This window comes from Hevea brasiliensis, chromosome 14, assembly GCF_030052815.1.
Source record: "Hevea brasiliensis isolate MT/VB/25A 57/8 chromosome 14, ASM3005281v1, whole genome shotgun sequence".
NCBI classification, from domain to species: Eukaryota; Viridiplantae; Streptophyta; class Magnoliopsida; order Malpighiales; family Euphorbiaceae; genus Hevea; species Hevea brasiliensis.
The window spans coordinates 86,662,977-86,681,068 of record NC_079506.1 but is presented as its reverse complement, the minus strand read 5'-3'; the positions used below and the strand labels follow the sequence as shown (position 1 = coordinate 86,681,068).

Here is an 18,092-nt window from a genome sequence, read left to right as displayed (position 1 = left end):
TTTTGAAAACAAATTTTAATTGAATTTAAGTTTTAAAAATAAATTTAAGATATCGAAGGACAAATTGAAACTCTACAAGTGTCAGCCAATTTGTGCACTCCACATGTTCAATTTGGTAGTTGCAAATTTTTATCCTTTCTTTAAAGTCTACTCTAGTGGCTCACAACTGTAACATGCCATTTGTCAAATCTATAGGCTTTTAAAAAAAAAATTAAATAAAATATTTGATATTTAAATCTTTTAACCAAACAACATTTTGATTACAATTTTACCAAGCAGATCAATTAGTGGATGAAATCAATTTTCATAACTCATTCTCAACCACTCATCTTAATTATAAACTATTTAAAACATACTATTATACTATTAGCATTGCAAGATTAAGGTGTTTTACTTTAAACTATGATTTTAAGTCAAAAGTGTTTATAATTAATTAATATATTTAATAAACAAGATATTAAATAGAATTTATAATAAAATTTAAAAAAAAATAAATAAAATTTATAAAAATTAAAATAAAAAATTAAAGACAATATTATAAATAAAGACAAACACCCTCTAAAATAAAAAGCTCAATACAGAAATAATTTAAATAAGTTCATCACTATATTAAAATAAGTGTTGAAAACCCATTGAATCTATAGCATCACAATTCTTTTTCTAAGAAAAAACAAATCCTTAATAAGATCCCCCAAAATAAATAAAAATAAATACATATTATTCACCATAATTTCAATAAAATAAAATACCCACCAATAACAATAACCATAACCTGTTCTTTTTAGTATTTTTGAGGATTAAAATATAATTTCTTCTTCTATTGCTACTTTTCTTTCTTGCTGCTATTTTCTTATCTAACACACTATGCCCAGTAATTGCTGCAGACTTCTCCCTTGAAAAAATACCAGGATTTCTTATTGCTTTTATTTCTTTTAAACTTGCAATCTTGAATTTCTTTAATTGAATCTGCTACCTCTATAACAATTCTTGTTTCTTGTAAGCTTCTGTGAGTTGAATTCTTGGGTCAATACATCCACTCTTGAGGCAGGCATATTTCATGATCGCGAACACTCTCTGCGCCTAAATTTCCCTTCTGCGGTGCCAATAGGCCATTTCTTTCCATCAAAGCATCTGCAAAACAACACCAAAAAAATGTCGTACATGAACTTTCAAATATAGAAAATCAACATGTTAAAGGATCAAATTCAAGGACTTTTCTTTGCATACCACAATCAGAGCCAAAAGCACCATTAAAGCGTGGCTTGGTATGACCATGCTTCTTCAAGTCCTCAAGGCTCACATCTAGAGACTGAGCAACCTTGGTTGGGACCAGAACTGTGGAGCAAGCTGAGGATACAAGAAAAGTTAGACACTTGATGTCAATATATGGAATTCAAAATTCAAAAACCACCAAAAGCCTACAAGGTAACGTAGGATTCCAAAATAGAATCAAATGTAGGTCTAAAATGATGTCAAATGGTATAATTAAACTATAGATGCCCCAAAAAAATCCCCCAAATATGCAACAAGAAGATAGCAGTTGCTAGTTATACCTGATTTCTTCTTACAAGCAGAGGGATTGGTGTATCCGCGAGGCAAGAAAACACCAGTACCAGCACATTCTCTTGTAGCATTAGAGCCACTGAGAAAAACAGCTCTCTTGCCTGAACCATACTGTGATTGCTGATGGTGTTGGTGTGGGTGCTGATTTGATCGCACTTGAAGAGGAGGCCAAGCAGACTGAGGCAGACCCAGAGGACACATACGTCTCTCATTGTCATAGCCCATAATGCTTCTCCCTGTCCTCTGGATTTGGTATTGTTGCTGGTGCTGATGCTCATCTTGCCAGCCTTCCTTCACTTGCTGCCTTCCCCAAACTGCGGGGCACAAGGGCTTTGGCACTTGTTCTTGCTTCAATTGATACTGAAAAAAGAGAAAACAAGAAGACCCATTAGCCTACACATTAAAATGACTTCTCTATTTGACTAAATTTCAAAATTTCCCCAATTAGGATTGTCTTCTCTTTTCCTTTCTTGGTAGCCAAACACGGTATGCTATTTTACCTGATTCAACGCCCAAATACTGTGACCAAAACTTTGGCTCGACAAAAACCCAGTACTCCTATTTTCCCCTACAGTATCTGGATTTTGGCGCCTTGCAGGACCCAGCAATTCCCTCCCTTGATAACAACTGTTCCTGATGCTTTCATTAGTCATCTTTAACCTCGATACAGGACCAGCAGCCGCATATATCAGGTCCCCCAGATCACCTTTCACCCCAAAGGGCGTCTTCGGAGGGGAAATCTCACCGTTTGAACTGCCGTTGCTTGAAAGCGACCAACTTCCAATTCCACCGAGTGTAGATTCAGGTGACCCGGCCATGACCCACTTTTTCTATTGAGTTATACAAACAAAAACACATCAAACCCAATTCTTCTTTGCCTTATAAATCTCAAAAGCAAAGTAAATCTGTTTCGATAACTACCTTGTTAGGCTCAACAGCGAGTTGCTGAGTCATGCGTCGAGTCAAGCCAACTAGGAAATCATCCTCGTCACTGCTCTCCGTCTCGGTGGAACCCTCAACGGATTCAACCGGGAAGCTTAAAGCACAAGAACCAAACGAATCAAACTCATAAGGGAACTCAGCGGGGAAACAGAAACTGGAATTAAAATCAGTACTATAGGCGTTTTCTTTGTCCATGGTAGTTCTTCTTCGCCTCTGTATAAGAAAACTCAGTTGGAAACCAATAGACCTATAGGTGTTGAAGCATTAGATGCAAGCACAAGCACACAGGTAGATATATAGAGAGAGGGGAAACAAGGGGGTTGTGAACGGTGGTAGATATATAATAATTTGCTCCGGCTGAGCCTTGCTGGGTTTTGCAGGACGGCGGCCCAAAGAAGCAAAAGAAAGTGAATAAAAAAATTAGTTAAAAATTTTATTGTGGAAGTCCACGTATGTTCATGTGGGAGGCACGTCATATTTTCTGCTTTTCTGTATTTGAGACCATGCATGCATGGTGTTTTCTCTCTTATTTAAAATAATCCTTATGTAGATAAGATAATTATTAATTTAAAATATAAATATATAAAATTTATATATTTAATAAATAAATTTTATTATATATATTATATTAAATTTATTATTAAATAATTAGTGATAAAACAAAATTATCTTGTATTGAAAAAATTATATTTATTTATTAAAAGATATCAAAATAAATTATTTATTATCAATAATTATATCTGTTCTAAAAGATATAAGTAAATAGATATAATCATTCTAAGAGATATAAGTGAATAGATGTAATTATTCTAAAAGACATAAAGTGAATAGTTATATCTATTCTAAAAGGAGTAAATGAACAGATAGAATAGATATAAAGTGAACTATTGCATCTGTTTGAAAAAGATTCCAACTCTTTAAAAATAATAATTTGAACAAAAATTTATTAATATTATTATTCTTTAATTTATTCTTAAAAAAAATTTAAAATTATTGTTTAAAATTTTATTATTATTATCTAAAATTCTATTTTTTATTTTATTATACTGAAAAGATCTGTTCAAATTACCTGACAATAACATAATGAGACATATTATTATCTAAAATTCTATTTTTTATTTTATTATAATGTGACTATATAATTGAAACATATTGTTTTTTTTTTTCTAAAATTTATGATATACCAAATTTAAATAAGAAAAAAATAATAATATTATTTGAATCATCCAATTTTTTATATTCATTTAATAAATTAAATAAATTTATTTATTGATAGAAAGATTTTAATTATGTTATGCTCCTTTCAAAATGTATTAGATTCAATTCATTTTATCACAAAAAAAATTTAACAATTTAAATTTGAATAAAAACTCAATTAAAGTAATAAAATCATTGAGGTAATAGTGACTATTAAATATCCATGTGTTCTTTATGTTTTAAATTTAATTTAATTTTTTTATTATAGTTATTTTTAAAATTAGATTTGCCATTTAGAAATTATAAGTTCAAAATTGACACATTTCTTGAAGGAACACCACCTACAGTTGATGCGCTACAACCGTCTCTCGTCCCATAGCCTTTGCACAGATGAATCAAGTTCACTTATCCGTTTGGAGTCCACTTTGTTAATGATGTTACAGCTGTTATTAATATATTATTTGAAAAATATTAAAATTTATTTCAAAATTACATTTAATATATTTTAATTTAAAATTCTTATTTTTAATTAAATAACAGGAAAATTGTTAAAAATAATAATAATAATAAATACTGCAAGAATATTAACAAGAGCTGTTCTTATTATAGAATCTTTTAGCTGCAAAGGGACATTACAAGACTTGAAGGTTTGCGGATGAATCCCTCAAAAAGCTCATGCCCAACCTTCTATTTCCCAGCAAAATCTTCCCCTAAATAAATAACACAAGCACAGATTATGCCTAGAAAATCAAAACACAAGACCTAATCCATCCCTGTCCCTTACAAAAGAACCTCAATTTCAAGACATAACCCATTTATTATAATAAAAATAAAAATAAAATACCTTTTCTACTAGTCTATTGCTTCATTCCTTTCGCTGCTTTTCATCTAAAAAGCTGACTGCAAACTTTCCTCAAAAAAAAAAAAACCCTAGCTGTCTTAATTTCTTATTTCCCTTCTTCAATTCCTTTTCCTATGTAAAAACCAAATATCCCATAAAAACCCTAATTGATACTTCTACCTCTATACCTGCTTTCTTTTTGTCCAACAAAAACAACACTATATATCATGAGAAGGATTAATTCTTGGATCAGTATGTCCACTCTTGAGGCAAGCCTACTTCATGGTTGAGGACACCCTCAGCTCTCAAATTTCTCTTCTGCTGTGCCAAAAGAGCATTCCTTCTTGCCATTAAAACATCTGCAGAAGAACAAGATCCTCCAAGCTTAGATTTGAGGACTGCTAGTTAATTTATCACATTGATTTATTGAATTAATTAAAAGGGCTTGCTTACCATAATCAGAGGCAAAAGAACATTTAATGCGTGGCTGGACTTGGCCGTTCATGTTCATGTCCTCAAAACTCAAATTTAGAGCATGAACCACCTTTGCTGGGAGTAGTACAGTTGAGCAAGCTGAGAAGCCAAAAAGGGTTTCAGATTAAGGTTCAAAAAAATGATAAAATGAATTGGAAAAGAGGATTGTGTTTGTTGTAGTAGTAGAAAGTACCTGACTTCTTCTTGGAGTCAGGAGGGTTGCCATATCTTCGAGGTAAGAAAACACCAGTACCAGCACATTCTCTTTTAACACCAGATCCACCAAGAAAAACAGCTCTCATGCCTGTGCTGGAGTGCTGCTGTGGTTGATCGTTTTGATTTGATTGAACTTGAAGAGGTGGCCAGGCAGACTGTGGTAGACCCAGAGGACGCATGCACCTCCCATTTTCATAGCCAACTAGACTTCTGCCTCTGCTCTGGATCTGTTGTTGCTGGTGCTGGTAGTGGGACTGGGACTGCGTCTGGATCTGAGGTTGAGGATGGTGCTGCTGGAGCTGGGTTTGTGGCTGAGCTTGCCACTCCACCTTCACTTGCTGTCTTCCCCAGACTGAGGGGCACCGCGGCTTTAGCTGCTGCTCTTGTCTCACTGGAGAATGGTACTGCAGTAAACAGAGATAGTAAGACCCATTAGCCCACCCAAAGAGTTAAGAAGAACCAAATACTCTATTTTGGTTACAAATCAAAAACCCACTTCACTCGAGTAAGCTTAGAGCCTAGCACAAAAATATGAGCTGATACTTCCATTTTCTTATTTTCTTGGTAACCAAACAGAGCAAATCCAATTGCTTAGCTACTACCCACTTGAAAAGCCAAGCTAAATAAGATTCACATTTCATCTTTTTTTTCATGCCAAGAAAAATACAAATCCCTCTATTCATTTTCGCCTCCTGCTCTAGAAATTGAAACAGAGCATTTCCCCTGTTTTCACCCGTGTATATTACCTGATTCATTTGTGAAACAGAGTGGCTAAAGCTCTGGCTCGAATAGAGCCCAGGATTCTGATTTTTAAGGGTAGTGCCTGGATTTTGGCTCCTTACAGGACCCAGTAACCCCCTCTCTTGATGGTTATGGTACTTGTTGCCTTCATTGCTCATCTTCAACCTAGCGACTTGCCCGGCGGCCGCGTATATGAGATCCCACGTATCATTTTTGGTCCTGAAAGGCGTCGTTGGCGGCGACAGAACACCATTAGGGCTCCCGTTGCTCGAGAACGACCAGCTTCCGATTCCACTAAGTGTCGACTCGGGCGACCCGGTTATGACCCACGTCTATTGAGTAAAAGAAAAGGCAAAAAGCACAAAGGAAAACGTCAAAAACCTACTTCGATCCAATCGCTACAACTGAAAAGCAGAGAATCTTGTACGAATAATACATAAAAACAGAAAAGAAAGCGAAACTGGAAACCGTACCTCGGGTTTGACAGTGAGTTGTTGAGTGAGTCGGCGAGTCAACCCAGCTAGAAAATCGTCCTCGTCAATGCTCTCTGTTTCAATAGAGCCAACAACGGACTCATCTGGCGAGCTAAGAGAAGCAGAGGAGCCAAAGGACTCAAATTCATAAGGAAACTCAGTAGGAAAACTGAAGCCAGGCTTGAACTCAGAGCTCAACCCATTATTGTTAAAGTTCTCTTTATCCATGAGCAGCTCTTTCTCAGAAAGAAACTCAGTAGGAAGCCAAGATTCTACGTCTTGAAGAAACACAGCCATGATATGTATATATAAAAAGAAAGCTTCAGAGGAAGAAAGAAGAAGAAAGAAAGAAGAGGTAGAGATGGAAATGAAAGTTGCTGGTAGAGGAAGATTTAATAATGACCCAGAAGAGTTTGCTAGATTTGCAGGCTGATGGGACCAACCAGGGAAGAAGGGAAAGTGAAAAAGAAGTGTGAGAGAGAGAGGGAGAGAGAGAGGGAGAGGGTCAGTAGAGAATGTAGAAGACAACATGCCTTTATTAAGGTTTCAGGGCCTCATTGAGACAAGATTTTCAAAGAATAAAATAAATAAATAAATGAAAATATAAATATAAATTGGAAGGATATGCAAACAACTGGAGGAAAGGGCCAGTGGTTGGAAACCATTGTCCTGCTGTGCAGCCCACCTGCCATTTGTCCATAACTTGAGCTATTGGTACATAATTATGTGCTAATGTTTGGTTGTTATTTTAACTTAGCGGTAATATACCTCATATAAATGATAGCCACCATTTTCAATATATTGCATTTACTATAATATTGCATTTATATTTTTTTTTAAATAAAATACTTATATATATGAATTAATAATAAGAACAAATTATTATAAAGTATACATATATATACACGAGATATATATACTATATGAATTATATATAAATAAAAATTATATTAAAATTGATCATAATTTTAATAGTATGTTGAGTTTGCATAAATATTTAAATTAAATTTATAAATTCAAATATATATATAAATAATTAAAATATATATATATAATATATAAATTTATATATAAATATTTTATTTAGTTTTATTCGTATGTGAATTCAAATTCTTTATAGTTATAGCATTTATAATAATAATTACTTTTTTATTATAATATTAGTTCATATTATTTATTTTTTTAATAGTTAATTATAAATAGGCATATAAATAAGTGATAGGCAGAGAAAGAATAATTATAATTTATTTTTTAATAATAAATAGTAGAGAAAAAAATTTTAAAAATAAATTATGTGAACCAATAAAATAATAAGTGTTAAAAATAAATGATGCGGAGCAATATATGGGATTGGCCTTTGGTTTTTTTTGGGGATATTGGGGTTTTTAACTGGTTCAGTGGGTTAATGTAACTCTGTAGATTCTTTTGTTAATCATATGGATGATTTTGAGTTTGTATTTGTAATAACAAATAATACCAAATTGGGGAATTGTGGAATTTTCTTTCCTCATCCCCACTTTTGTCTCTTTCTCCTATTTTGGGTACCTTATTTTTTAATCAAATTCTATTTAATTTCCTTTTAAGTTCAAATTCTATTTAGTTTTTTAAACACAAAATATGAATTCTTTTTGGAATTCTTAACTATTCTTTATAATAATGTATTTTGTAATGATTAAACTTAAATATTCTTATTAAAAGTGTAATAAATCTTACCATTACACTTAATACTTATTAAATCTTACCTTTCACAATGTGAAAATTGGATAATGTATGAAGGAGGGCAAACACAAAAATTATATTTCGTTATAATTTATAACAAATTATTAACCACTTGATAAATTGTTGTTTGTGATAGTCCAATGATTGAAGCTTTGAATATTTAAACTTAAATTTTCTAAACCATCTCTTTAAAATCTAATAATTGAATTTTTTTTTTTTAAATTGAAATTTCAAATTCATCCATTTGAATTACATCATTATAATATATTTAAAAATCTTGTCACTTAACAATTTTTGTTTTCAAATAAATTTTTTATTTTCTTGTAAATTCTTTATTATTTATAATTTATTGAATTTCAAATAGTATTTAAGTTAATATCTTATAATTTTGAAAACATTTTTAATTAAGCCAAAATTATTTAGCCTAAATCATTTATTTTTGAGAAACTTCATTGCTACTTCTCAAACTTCATTGATATGATTAATGAGATCTATCAACAAAAGGACTTGTTAAGATCTTGAAAAATAAGAGATATCATATTTTATTTTTACTATTATTAAATTATTATATTAATATATTTAATTATTTATTTATTTTTTAAATTTTATTGTGTAAATTTATTTGAACAATCTCTAATTGTAAATTATAATCAATTACCATAGACAATGCAAAGTAAATATAACACTCATAAATCTGTAATATTCTATACAAAGGGGTCATAATCAAATATAATCATAATCCATGGTGAGCAAATATTAGGGCCATATGTATATTATTTAGGGTATTTGGAATCAATTTCATTTTATTTTTCTAAATTTATATTTCATTAAAAAAATGGATTGATCGTAAATCACATGTGAATTCACAAAGCAAAGGAAAAAAATTCATCTACGTTATTTTTTTAAAGCAACAATTCCAAATTCATCATAATATGTTACCATAGAAGGGGCATGAGACGAAATATCATCCATTAAAATGATATAAAATACACCAGCTAATACTTAGGAAAGATGGTGGAGTCACAATAGTCTCACTTAAGTACCACCTCCTTAGACAGCATTTTCTAGACATGCACTTCATACAATCCTAATAGAATCAAACCACTGGTAAACAACGTCTTCCCATGACACTACCACGGTACTAAGGATTTATGCCACGAAGGCATAGATAGACAGGAGTCGCCACCCGGGTAATAACCGGGACATATTCAATGTTTCTTTCGAGGGTCATGGATGGCAACTTACTCCTTGCAACCGTCATTATCATAGCCCAATGTCTAGGTTCGGGATAGTGGGTACGTAACGGGAAGGTATTAGGCACTCCTTACGCCTGGTTTAACCTCGTTAATTCAAGTGTCGGTCCTCTACTAATGTTTCTAAAAGTATTGTTTATTATTCCTTTATTAAACTTCATCATAAAGAATGCAATTCTAATCCTACACACGCAAGTAATTCACAAAATTGTTGTTGTTTACACACAATTTTCATACACAAGTAATTTCTATCTATGGGGTTGCTAATTATTTAAATGATATTTACCAAATGACTAAAATTAATTTATTATTGAGAATTTAATTTACAAATAAATTCAATTTTAAATAACTCTACGTTTCTATTTAACCTAATTAATTAATTTTCACCAAGTTACCCTAAGAATAATTGAACTTAGTTAATTATGTACATGTGTAATTTATTCTAATATCACATGAGGCCCAAACAATTACAACTTAATAAAGATTTCTATTGTCACGACCCAACCTATGGGCCGAACCGGCACTAGGACCTGGGCCAGCCTAAAGCCCCCGAGGCCCGTAGTAAGCCTTAACTATTCATTAACCCAACTCTAAGGCCCATTTGGGCCCAATATCAAGAAAACAAACGGACAGAGTCCGGCCATAAAATGGACTTTCCAACGAGGAGTTTTCGACTCACCCGACCTGTAAACACAATAAACAATCCATTGGGGAGCTCAGCTCACCCTCCACATACTCATCAACATAATAATAAATGGGAGCTCAGCTCCCTCATCCAATCCATCAAACAAACTTAAAATATTAAGTTTACAGGTCCAACATGAATATAATATTACAGACCAATTTCAAATAATTACTGCTAACACATGCGGAAATTCTAGGAGTAATTAAAATTACACAATATTGATAAACAACCTGCGAGGTAAAAAGCGAGTTAACCTGAACAAAATATCCTCCTGTGGCTGTAAAAATTTTTGAACAGAGTGGCGTTCGACTCAGAGAGTAAAATATCAATCTTAACTATAATCTCTATAACTATCTGAAACTAATGCAACCTGTAGAGTGAAATGCAACATACACAACATTTTCACATCATAACATTAAAAAGGTAATTTGGAGCACTCACACACCCTGTAGTATCAATCATAACATATGGGAGCCGATCCCTATCTGACTCTCTTAAATCCAACTTTGGTGCCAATTACTCAAGCTCGGACTTCCACTTAATAACCAAATCGAGGTCCCAGAATTACTCAAGCCGTGACTACCCCTCGAAGGATCGGGTCCCGAATTACTCAAGCGTGGATCGCCTGTCCATCCATAGTCCACACCACATCACACGCACGCAAACTCACGCTGCGCTCCAAATTACCACAACAACACTCATGGCACGTTATGATTATGAATGCAACATAAATCGTGCCTAGAGTTTAACTACATAAATATATGCATATAAGTGATGCATGGACATCCGAACATATAATAATATCGAAATTATAATTAAAATTAATATTTTACTCACGGACTTGACGATAAATTCTTGTGGCGGTGGCGGAGGAAGAAGGTCATCGGCTCACGACAATCATATTACATTTATTTAATACAATCGACTCAATACAAATAAAGAAAAAGACCAATTACGTCATAAGTCGTAGAAAATCCGTAGAGTCTCCCTATACCTAGGACCTACCCAACTCGCAAAAGGGCTAAAAACGCACTTCTATACTCACTATCCATACATCAACGGTTCAATCATATCACACACCCCCTCCCGGCCCATCAAATCAATCATCCATCACAATACGCAAAATTTCAATTTAGTCCTTATTATTGATCATTTTTACAAAAACTGCTCAAACAAGCTCTAAAAATTATTATTCTTTGCCCCGCGGTCCTGAGCAATATTACTAAGCTATTGCAAAAGAATCGTTATTTTCTAAGCTACCACGAATATTTTATGGATTTTTAATCCTATTTAAGCACTAGAAAATTACGTAAAAACTAGGTTGGGTTTACCTTTGCGATTCCGACTTGAGGGCGCTCGGGGCGTCGACAATGGGGCTAGCCAAAACCTCGGCCCAATTCGGAGACTTTTCGGTCACAGTCCATGCGGCGAAATTTGCGAACCGGTCAATCGCCGAATTTCCGTGAATCGAGGATACCTACGAAGCCCATAACACGGGGTTAGCACATAAATTTTGAGAATTTTCTAAGCTCATTTAATGCTCGAAATTACAACTGCGGTTAGTGGGACCCACCAAAAGCGGTGTCGGAAAAATTCGAAATTTATGTCGTTGCGAAGCTCTCGGCGAATGGAGCGTCTTTGGTGGCCTCGGATTCCTCGTGGGATTCGCGATTTTAGAAATCTAGCCCAAAAGTCGAAATGGGCTAAAATCTTCCCGAGCAAAAATCGGACAATCCGCTCGATGGATTTGGCGTTCTTGGTGTCTATGGAAAGCTCTCGCCGAGTAGATGATTTTGGACACAAGACCGGTCCAATCGGTGGCGGATCGGCGGTTGGCCGGAGAAAGCGGCAGCAGGGAGGAGGAGAGAGAAAGAAAAGAGAAAGAGAGGGACGACGCGCGGAGAAGAAAAAGGAAAGGGAGCGGTTCGATTCGACCGTCCGATCCGATCTGATTCGGTCTGGTTCGATTCGAAATACAAAATTTTGAATTTTTACTCGCCTCGGGACCAAAAGCGAGGTCCAAAAATTCGAAAAATTTCGTAAAACTCAGAAAAATACGTAGACTCCAAATATATTTTTAGTTTTGCCACGTGGTCTTTAAATTAATTTTTAAAAATCATCAAAGTTTATATTTTCGGAAAATCGAACCCGATTTTTAAAATCCGAAAAATCTCAAAAAAATTCCTAAAATTTAAATAAAATTAAAATATCAAAAATACTCATAAATAATAAAATTTGGGGTGTTACATTCTTCCCCCCTTACAGAAAATTCGTCCTCGAATTTTTTACACAAGGCAGAATAAAACACATGATTATGCATTGAACAAGTAAGGGTACTTGCTACGCATGTCCCGTTCTGACTCCCAGGTGCACTCTTCCACTGACTGACTCCTCCACAAAACCTTAACCATAGGGATCTGTTTTGATCTTAGCTGTCTTACTTGGTAGTCCACTATGGCTACAGGTTGCTCCTCAAATGTCAAGTTCTCTTTTATCTCTATCACATCCGGCTGCAGTACATGAGAAGGATCGGGAATGTATTTCCGGAGCATGGAGATGTGAAACACGGGATGAACGTGAGAAAGGTTGGGTGGTAGCTCCAACCGGTAGGCAACTGCTCCAGCTCTATCAGTAACCTCAAAAGGTACGATATACCGAGGTGCCAACTTGCCCTTCTTTCCAAATCTCATGACTCCCTTCATTGGAGAAACCTTCAGGAATACATAGTCGCCCACTGCAAACTCCACATCCCTCCGTCTGGGGTCTGCATAACTCTTCTGCCTCGAAAATTGTTTTGATCGTTCTCGATTAAAGGAACTACCTCAAGTGTCTTGCACTAGGTCTACATCATGCACCTTCGCTTCCCCATTTCCGTCCAACACGGAGGAGACCTACACTTTCTTCCATATAGTGCCTCATAGGGTGGCATCCTATCTTTGGAGTGATAATCTGTTGTAGGCAAACTCCACCAAAGCTAGCCGCTCATCCCATTGACCTCCAAAATCCAAAACACTCATGCGAAGCATGTCTTCGATGTTTGGATTGTCCTTTAATTTGTCCGTCTGTCGAGGGTGGAAAGCCGTCTTGAAGTTCAATCGTGTGCCAAGTGCCTCCTGCAACTTTCTCCAAAGCAGAAATGAACTGGGGCCCTCTGTCAGATATTATGGAAGCCGGAACTCCATGCAATCTGACTATTTCTCGAATGTAGAGCCGGGCATACTGTGCCACAGAATATGTAGTCTTCACAGGCAAGAAGTGAGCTGATTGGTTAGGCGGTCTATAATTACCCATATCGAGTCATATCCTCGCGTGGTACGAGGCAACCTTGATCCACAAAATCCATAGTAATCATTTCCCACTTCCATTACGGGATAGGGAGCTCTTGCAGCTTCACGACGGTCTCTGGTGTTCAAACTTCACCTTCTGACAAGTCAAGCACTTGGACACAAAGTCTGCTATGTCTCTCTTCATGCCATTCCACCAGTAGCTATCTTTCACATCATGGTACATCTTGGTGGAACACAGGTGGATCTTGACGATGTATAGTGTGCCTCTTGCATGATTTCATTCCTGAGGTTGTCCACATCGGGCACACATATCCTAGAACCTTGCACTAGGGCTCCATCATTGGCAAATCCAAACTCACCACCTTCACCTTGCTGTACTCTTTCTATGATCTTCATCAATTGTTGGTCTCTGTGCTGGGAAACTCTAACTCTGTCCCTCAAGTCTGGCCTCACTGAAAAGTGAGCCAACAATACCCCCTCATCTGAAAGATCTAGGATTAAACCTTGATCCATCAACTCATGTACTTCCTAAATCAATGATCTTTTCTCTGCTGAAATGTGCGCCAAACTGCCAGAAGATTTTCTGCTCAAGGCATCTGCCACAACATTGGCCTTCCCAGGGTGGTACTGGATGGTGCAATCATAGTCTTTCAGAAGCTCCATCCATCTCCTCTGTCTCAAGTTTAAATCCCTCTGTTGGAAGATGTACTTTAAACTCTTGTGGTCGGTGTATATGTCGCACACTTCACCGTACATGTAGTGTCTCCAGATTTTAAGTGCAAAGACTACAGCCGCCATTTCCAAATCATGGGTGGGGTAGTTCTGCTCATGCCTCTTCAGCTGCCTTGAAGCATAAGCCACTACCTTTCCATTCTGCATCAAAACACACCCTAGGCCAACTCTGGAGGCGTCACAATACACGGTGTATCCTTCACCACTCACAGGTAGTGTCAACACAGGGGCAGTGGTTAGATAATCCTTAAGCTTCTGGAAACTCACCTCACAGTCATCTGTCCAAATGAATGGAACATTCTTCCTGGTCAACTTAGTTAGGGGAGCCGCTATCCTGGATAAATCTTGTACAAAACGCCTGTAGTAACCAGCTAAACCCAGAAAACTTCGCACCTCAGTGACTGTTGTAGGCCTAAGCCAATCAGTTACAGCTTCAATTTTCTTGGGATCCACTTGAATACCGTCACTAGAAACCACGTGTCCCAAGAATGAGATGCTTTCTAGCCAAAATTCACATTTCGAAAATTTGGCGTATAGCTGGTGCTCCCTCAAAGTCTGCAACACCATCCTCAAGTGCCACACGTGTTCTTCCTCGGTCCGAGAGTATACCAGAATGTCATCTATGAATACGATGACAAAACGGTCCAAAAATGGCTTGAACACCCTGTTCATCAAGTCCATGAAGGTCTTTGGTGCATTAGTGAGTCCAAAAGACATCACCAAGAACTCATAATGACCATATCTTGTCACGAAGCCGTTTTGGACACGTCCTCATTCCCGATTCTCAATTGATGGTAGCGACCGCAGTCTATCTTGAAAAGAATCTAGCTCCTTGGGTGATCAAACAAATCATCGATCCGAGGAAGTGGATACTTGTTCTTCACGATCACCTTGTTCAAATTCGTAGTCGATACACAACCTTAATGACCCATCCTTCTTTCTCACGAATAGAGCAGAGCACCCTGTGGTGAAGTGCTCGGACGACTGAAAACCTAGTCAAAAAGCTCCTCTAGTTGCTCCTTCAGCTCTGTCAAATATGCTCGTGCCATCATGTAAGCTGGCATTGATATGGGGTTTGTACACGGAATAAAAACAATGCAGAACTCTATTCCCTTTACGGTGGCAACCTGGAAGCTCTTCAGGAAGACATCCATGTATTCTCGACAACAGAACATTTTCCATCTCGACACCTTCTACAGATGTATCTCTCACCAATGCCAAATACCCTTGGCATCCACGCCTCAACATTTTTCTAGAACTAATTGCTGACACCAAATTATATGGAGCCACGCTCCTGTCACCATCAAAGCTAAACTCTTCCACACCAGGTATGTGGAAGTATACCTTTTTGTTCCTGCAGTCTAAGGTGGCATAATGAGTTGCCAACCAGTCCATCCCCAGGATTACATCGAAATCCATTACTGGTAGAGGAACCAAGTCTGCTGGGAGGATCTTTCCATCCACTACCACTGGGCTACCCGGAAATACCATGTCTACATCTATGTTGTCACTAAGTGGGGTAGCTACCGACAAAGGGCATTCTAAGGTTGTAGGGTTTCTACCCAACCTCATGGCAAACACAGGGGAGACAAATGAGTGCGTAGCACCCGGATCTATCAAAACACGAGCCTCATAAGAATGCGGACTGTAAGAATACACGCCACAACCGCATTTGAAGCTTGAGCATCCCGGTGGGTCGTGGTGAAAACCCGAGCTTGACCCCTACCGAGTGGCGAACCACGATCGACTTCTACCTCTGACCGCCTCCAACTCCACGTCCCCCTGGTCCTCGGCCCTGTTGGCCACTGCCATGTTGGAAGCGCCGGATACAAGCCGAGGAACATTCGCATGAGAACCACGTGACCCCATCGTGGCTCATTGAACATGGGGCATTCTCTAGCAAAGTGACCGGTTGGCCACACTCAAGCATACTCGATCCCATCAAACAAGGTCCTAAATGTCCTCTTCCACACTATGCACAAGGTGCCAAGGAGGATCTGAACGGACCAGAACTCGTACCCGGCTGTTACCCTGCTTTGGATCCGTACCACAGTGCGAATCCTCGTGGTCGGTGTATCAAACCACTTCTCTTGCTCCTACCCTTTCCTCTGTAATTACCACGCCACCACCGTCCGGAGTACCCATGGAAGGGGCACACGAGAACCCTCTGCTCTGTTTTTCTTTGCTCTTCCGCTGTCATCCACAGCATAGCTAATCTCAATCTGTCTGGCTCGATCAACCACCACATCAAAAGACTGATCCGACATCATGGCCAGGTTCGCATACCTCCTGTCAAGCCCCTTTAGGAATCTTTTCACCTTCATAGTCTCTGTAGATACTGCTGTAGGGGCATATCTGCTCAATTCGTAAATTGCAGAGCATATTCATCTCTGGACACTGCCATTCTGTCTTAAGGCCTCAAAGGCCCACCGCTTCGATCTCTGAAGCTTTACGCACAAACCGATTGATAAAAGTTCTACAAATCGAGCCCATGTCAAACCCTCCATCCGGGGTAACACGTAGTCATTCATCCATTGCCTAGGCATGGGCCCCATGACGTGCTGCATACATTCTCTCAATCTTCTATCAGTCCAATCAGATTCTGCTGTCTGCGCAGAATCCAAAACCGATATGCATCGTCTGACACATCATAGGTACCAGGCACCAACTTCTTAAAATTTATGATCTGTTTGTAAGGTTCCCCTCTTGGTGCGGTGGACTGCTGCTGCTGTGGAGGGTGGACCATATACTGCGCCATCATGTCGATGGTTCTCTGTAGACCAGCTAGAGTAGCTGCCATGGGGTCCATGGGACCCTGTGCCATGAAAGACTGTTCTTGAACTGTGGGTAGCTGCTCTTCTACTTGAGCAGCTCTAGGCCTCCTACCCCGCCTCCTCGGGACAGGCGCCTCATCCTGTGCCGACACCTCGTCAGTCACATGCAGTTGCAGTGCGATGGCGGCTCTCACCTTCTACGCATTTTCCTGAAATTCAGCAGCATTAGCCCACAAAAATTGAAAACTGCTCATTACATAGCTCTATAGACTCATATTTATACATAATATATGAAGCAGAAACTAGAAGCAAAGACGACAATGCAAGACGAATATGGACCCTATTTTTCCGCATGTGACTCCTATTAGACTTTTCCCAACACTTTAGACAACTTTTCCCTAGGAATCTGGAGCCTAAGCTCTGATACCACATTTGTCACGACCCAACCTATGGGCCGGACCGGCACTAGGACCTGGGCCAGCCTAAAGCCCCCGAGGCCCGTAGTAAGCCTTAACTATTCATTAACCCAACTCTAAGGCCCATTTGGGCCCAATATCAAGAAAACAAACGGACAGAGTCCGGCCATAAAATGGACTTTCCAACGGGGAGTTTTCGACTCACCCGACCTGTAAACACAATAAACAATCCATTGGGGAGCTCAGCTCACCCTCCACATACTCATCAACATAATAATAAATGGGAGCTCAGCTCCCTCATCCAATCCATCAAACAGACTTAAAATATTAAGTTTACAGGTCCAACATGAATATAATATTACAGACCAATTTCAAATAATTCTCGCTAACACATGCGGAAATTCTAGGAGTAATTAAAATTACACAATATTGATAAACAACTGCGAGGTAAAAAGCGAGTTAACCTGAACAAAATATCCTCCTGTGGCTTTGTAAAAATTTTTGAACAGAGTGAGCGTTCGACTCAGAGAGTAAAATATCAATCTTAACTATAATCTCTATAACTATCTCAAACTAATGCAACTTTGTAGAGTGAAATGCAACATACACAACATTTTCACATCATAACATCAAAAGGTAATTTGGAGCACTCACACACCTGTAGTATCAATCATAACATATGGGAGCTGATCCCTATCTGACTCTCTTAAATCCAACTCGTGCCGTGAATTACTCAAGCTCGGACTTCCACTTAATAACCAAATCGAGGGTCCCTGAAT

The 18,092-nt window shown here is 37.6% G+C and overlaps 2 protein-coding genes across 2 annotated transcripts; both read right to left on the bottom strand.

Annotated features, from left to right (window-relative positions):
- Positions 1 to 701: 701 nt before the first annotated feature.
- Positions 702 to 2,980, bottom strand: LOC110661273 (uncharacterized). The gene is made up of 5 exons (XM_021819867.2): positions 2,485 to 2,980; positions 2,064 to 2,393; positions 1,554 to 1,923; positions 1,228 to 1,347; positions 702 to 1,131 (listed from the first exon to the last, which is right to left on the bottom strand). The coding sequence occupies exons 1-5, from the start codon at positions 2,698 to 2,700 to the stop codon at positions 1,025 to 1,027; spliced, it is 1,143 nt and encodes a 380-aa protein (XP_021675559.2). The 5' UTR covers positions 2,701 to 2,980; the 3' UTR covers positions 702 to 1,024.
- Positions 2,981 to 4,286: 1,306 nt separating this feature from the next.
- LOC110661272 (uncharacterized) lies at positions 4,287 to 6,973 on the bottom strand. Its single transcript, XM_021819866.2, has 5 exons — positions 6,448 to 6,973; positions 5,980 to 6,306; positions 5,211 to 5,637; positions 4,997 to 5,116; positions 4,287 to 4,902 (listed from the first exon to the last, which is right to left on the bottom strand). The coding sequence occupies exons 1-5, from the start codon at positions 6,742 to 6,744 to the stop codon at positions 4,793 to 4,795; spliced, it is 1,281 nt and encodes a 426-aa protein (XP_021675558.2). The 5' UTR covers positions 6,745 to 6,973; the 3' UTR covers positions 4,287 to 4,792.
- Between the last annotated feature and the right edge of the window lie 11,119 nt (positions 6,974 to 18,092).

Excerpts from the sequence above, each read along its gene's own strand:
- LOC110661273 (XM_021819867.2), bottom strand. The coding sequence starts at position 2,700 with ATGGACAAAGAAAACGCCTATAGTACTGATTTTAATTCCAGTTTCTGT. Across the intron at positions 2,394-2,484 it reads TCGCTGTTGAGCCTAACAAG|AAAAAGTGGGTCATGGCCGG; the intron begins GTAGTTATCGAA and ends ATAACTCAATAG. Across the intron at positions 1,924-2,063 it reads GTATTTGGGCGTTGAATCAG|TATCAATTGAAGCAAGAACA; the intron begins GTAAAATAGCAT and ends CTCTTTTTTCAG.
- LOC110661272 (XM_021819866.2), bottom strand. The coding sequence starts at position 6,744 with ATGGCTGTGTTTCTTCAAGACGTAGAATCTTGGCTTCCTACTGAGTTT. Across the intron at positions 6,307-6,447 it reads AACTCACTGTCAAACCCGAG|ACGTGGGTCATAACCGGGTC; the intron begins GTACGGTTTCCA and ends TTTACTCAATAG. Across the intron at positions 5,638-5,979 it reads CTGTTTCACAAATGAATCAG|TACCATTCTCCAGTGAGACA; the intron begins GTAATATACACG and ends TGTTTACTGCAG.